The 3,220-nt window shown below is 46.9% G+C and overlaps 1 protein-coding gene across 1 annotated transcript; it reads left to right on the top strand.

The window, feature by feature from the left end:
• The first annotated feature begins 905 nt into the window (after positions 1-905).
• tmem121aa (transmembrane protein 121Aa) lies at positions 906-3,015 on the top strand. Its single transcript, XM_038967279.1, has 3 exons — positions 906-1,019; positions 1,285-1,455; positions 2,332-3,015. Exons 1-3 carry the CDS (start codon positions 906-908, stop codon positions 3,013-3,015), a joined length of 969 nt encoding a protein of 322 aa, XP_038823207.1.
• The last annotated feature ends 205 nt before the right edge of the window (positions 3,016-3,220 follow it).

Genomic DNA, 3,220 nt, shown 5'->3' with positions numbered 1-3,220 from the left:
ACGAATCCAAGTCATACTACTGCCCCCTGCTGTAACAGTGTGTAATCACAGGAGTTTAGACGCAGCATACACCTACAACACAGATTGTGCTAAACTAACTCCTTATTCTCTTCTCTCTTCCTTAGACTCTACGGACTGAAAGAGGAGAAACAGGACTTGTACAGAACTCATCACAGGAACAACTCTCTCTGAGGTCTGTCGGATCAGAAGCGCGTGGGACTCCATTCTCTCCTCCTCAGTAGATTCTCTTTAGAAGCCCCACAGTGAAGGCAGAGTGATACCTTTGGACAATTGAAGCAAGCTCACACATTTGCCTCAGGAAATGTTCTGCTGCTGTTGTCCTCTGCCAGTCCATGTTGCTTCCGTGAGGACTCGGCCACTACAAAGTCTACAACTGAAGATATGTGGTTTTGTCATTTTCCTATGGAGCAATAAAGCCCAGCTGCTATGTTCACTTTATTACTGAGGGGATTCCCAAGTTATGGAGTTGTGTTGTGACACCGTGATGTCAGCAGTAGAACAGCAGACTCAATGGAACTGCGCTGAGAGAGGGAATGCACCAGTCTGTATGGCTTAAACAGACCATAATATATCATTGCAATTCGCCCAACCAGAATTGGTCCCATTGTCTTCTCGGTCCTAGGAGTGTTGTCTTTTCCAAACCAATCAATGGAGGACACGTTGCGTTATTCTAAGGAGTGGGAGTGCATTCTTCTCAATAATGTAAACAAATCCAAATGTATCTGTTAATCTAGTAGGTATTGATGTGGTACACTTTACTTTTGCCCCTAAATACCTTCCTGAACAAACTGTAAAGTAGGACTACAAGTGAAGTCGGACTACAACTTTTGTTTTGGAGGACTACAACAGGAAGTTCAGTAGAACTATAACCCCCATTACCCACCATGGTGTTGCCGCAGCCAGACAAGCGCCATGTGTGCCTGACCACAATGGTGATCATGACCAGCATGGCCTTTATGGATGCCTACCTAGTAGAGCAGAACCAAGGGCCCAGGAAGGTAAGAGGCCATTTTTTTATAGCTATAGTCTGTGATTCAAAAAGAATACAACTATTTATCATTCATTTAAAAGCTTTGAATTACAAAATGTTTTCAACTTGGCCTTTAATCAGTGATTTTACTGTTTTGACATCCTTAGTTTTTTTGCATCTCTTTCATTGCCTTTCAATTGTTTGCTTTTAATGTATTTCAATATATTGTTTTACTGTAAAAACTGTGCTGTGATTTTAATGTTAGGTAAATGAAGTACGATGTGTATTTGTAGATCGGGGTGTGCATAATCGTGCTGGTGGGAGACATCTGTTTCCTCATCGTGCTGCGCTATGTTGCGGTTTGGGTCGGGGCCGAGGTGAAAACTGCCAAGCGTGGCTACGCCATGATCCTCTGGTTCCTCTACATCTTCGTCCTGGAGATCAAACTCTACTTCGTCTTCCAGGTAGGTAGACAGGTGGGCCAGAAACCAGAGGGTCACGGGTTCGAATGGGCCGCTGTAATAGGAATTTCCAGCTGAACAAAAAGAAGAGCAGTCATTGATAAAGTCATTCTAAATCAATATGGTTTAATTACAATAATGCAGGGAGACACCTCCAGAACAGATGCATAGAACGTTTCTAACTGGCCTCTTAATATTCCAATCAGACAGCACCAAGTGTACTGTAAACACCAGCCAGAGAGGCTGGTGATTGTCAGCTGCTACAGAATCACACAGTGTTTCACATAATACAATGATAATCAGTGTCCTCCGTCCTTGTACCTCCAGTCCGGCGTCAATCACTATCAAAAGATATGAGTTTAATCCATAACATCTAGTCTAGTGACCATCAATCCGAGTGTTACAAACACAAACAGAACACTTGGAATCATGTGTAGTAGAGAACGGGAAAACACAGAGATATGCTAAACATTGCGTTAAACACTCTAAACTGAATATGAACTTTATTCATTTTAAATATTCCCAATACAGCCGGCAACCGAAGTGTTGCTGGCATCAGTATCCCAGATACCATCTCCTTTCGTTGTGCCCTTGAGCAGGATACTCCCCCCCTAAACTGCTCCAGGGACGCTGCACTGTGGCTAACCGTGGGGTGTGTATGTGTGTGTATTGGCTGGGTGGCGGGGAGGGGATGCTGTGGCTAACCGTGGGGTGTGTATGTGTGTGTATTGGCTGGGTGGCGGGGAGGGGATGCTGCAACCTGATCTCATAGTTTCAAGTCGGGATTTGACAGGGCTGGATATTCACAGAAATCCTGAAAAAGACACATTTCAATATCTCTCTGACAATTAACAACAAAGAATGTCTTATATCTTCTAGAACTACAAGGCGGACAGAAAGAGCCTGGAGACGGTGGCCCGCAAGGCTCTAACCTTACTCCTCTCTGTGTGCGTCCCGGGGCTGTACCTGGTCCTTGTTGCTCTGGACAGCATGGAGTACGTGAGAACCTTCCGGAAGAAGGAGGACATGCGGGGGAGGCTGTTCTGGGTGGCCCTGGACCTGCTGGATGTTCTGGACATCCAGGCCAACCTGTGGGAGCCCCAGCGGACGGGCCTGCCCATCTGGGCCGAGGGACTGATGTTCTTCTACTGCTACATCCTGCTCCTCATCCTGCCCTGCGTCTCCTTGTCTGAGATCAGTGTCCAGGGGGAGCACGTCTCTCCCCAGAAGATGATGCTGTACCCTGTTCTTAGTCTTGTTACCATAAACATAGTGACGATCTTGATCCGTGGGGTCAACATGGTGTTGTTCCAGGATAGTAGGGTTTCCACAATCTTCATAGGGAAGAACGTGGTGGCCATAGCCACGAAGGCCTGTACATTTCTGGAGTACAGGAGGCAGGTGAAGGAGTTCCCTCCACAGGACCCTAGCATGGCAGGTATAGCATTAGAGCTGCAGCAAGGGAACTCTGTGGGTCACAGCCACGGGCACAACCAGACCCTGCCCAATGCCACCACTAGCCTCCCCGACGAACCCTCACCGACCGAGGTCATAGACACATGACCCTTGCCCATGGATAGTTACATCCTTTTCACACTGTAATGCCGAGCGGATCCATACTGTGATGGCTTGGGTATTTTTCTTTCACACTGTGCTTTCCAGCAACTACCAGCGCAGTACAGCTTGGCTTAGCTTGGCTCAGTAGTGTGAAAAGTGTGGCAAGTGTCTGATCCTGGGCACAGCTAGACTGGACTAGACTTCTCAGAGC

This window comes from Salvelinus namaycush, chromosome 28, assembly GCF_016432855.1.
Source record: "Salvelinus namaycush isolate Seneca chromosome 28, SaNama_1.0, whole genome shotgun sequence".
Taxonomy (NCBI): Eukaryota; Metazoa; Chordata; class Actinopteri; order Salmoniformes; family Salmonidae; genus Salvelinus; species Salvelinus namaycush.
The sequence above is the reverse complement of the archived record's forward strand: the minus strand, read 5'-3'. Positions and strand labels throughout refer to the sequence as shown.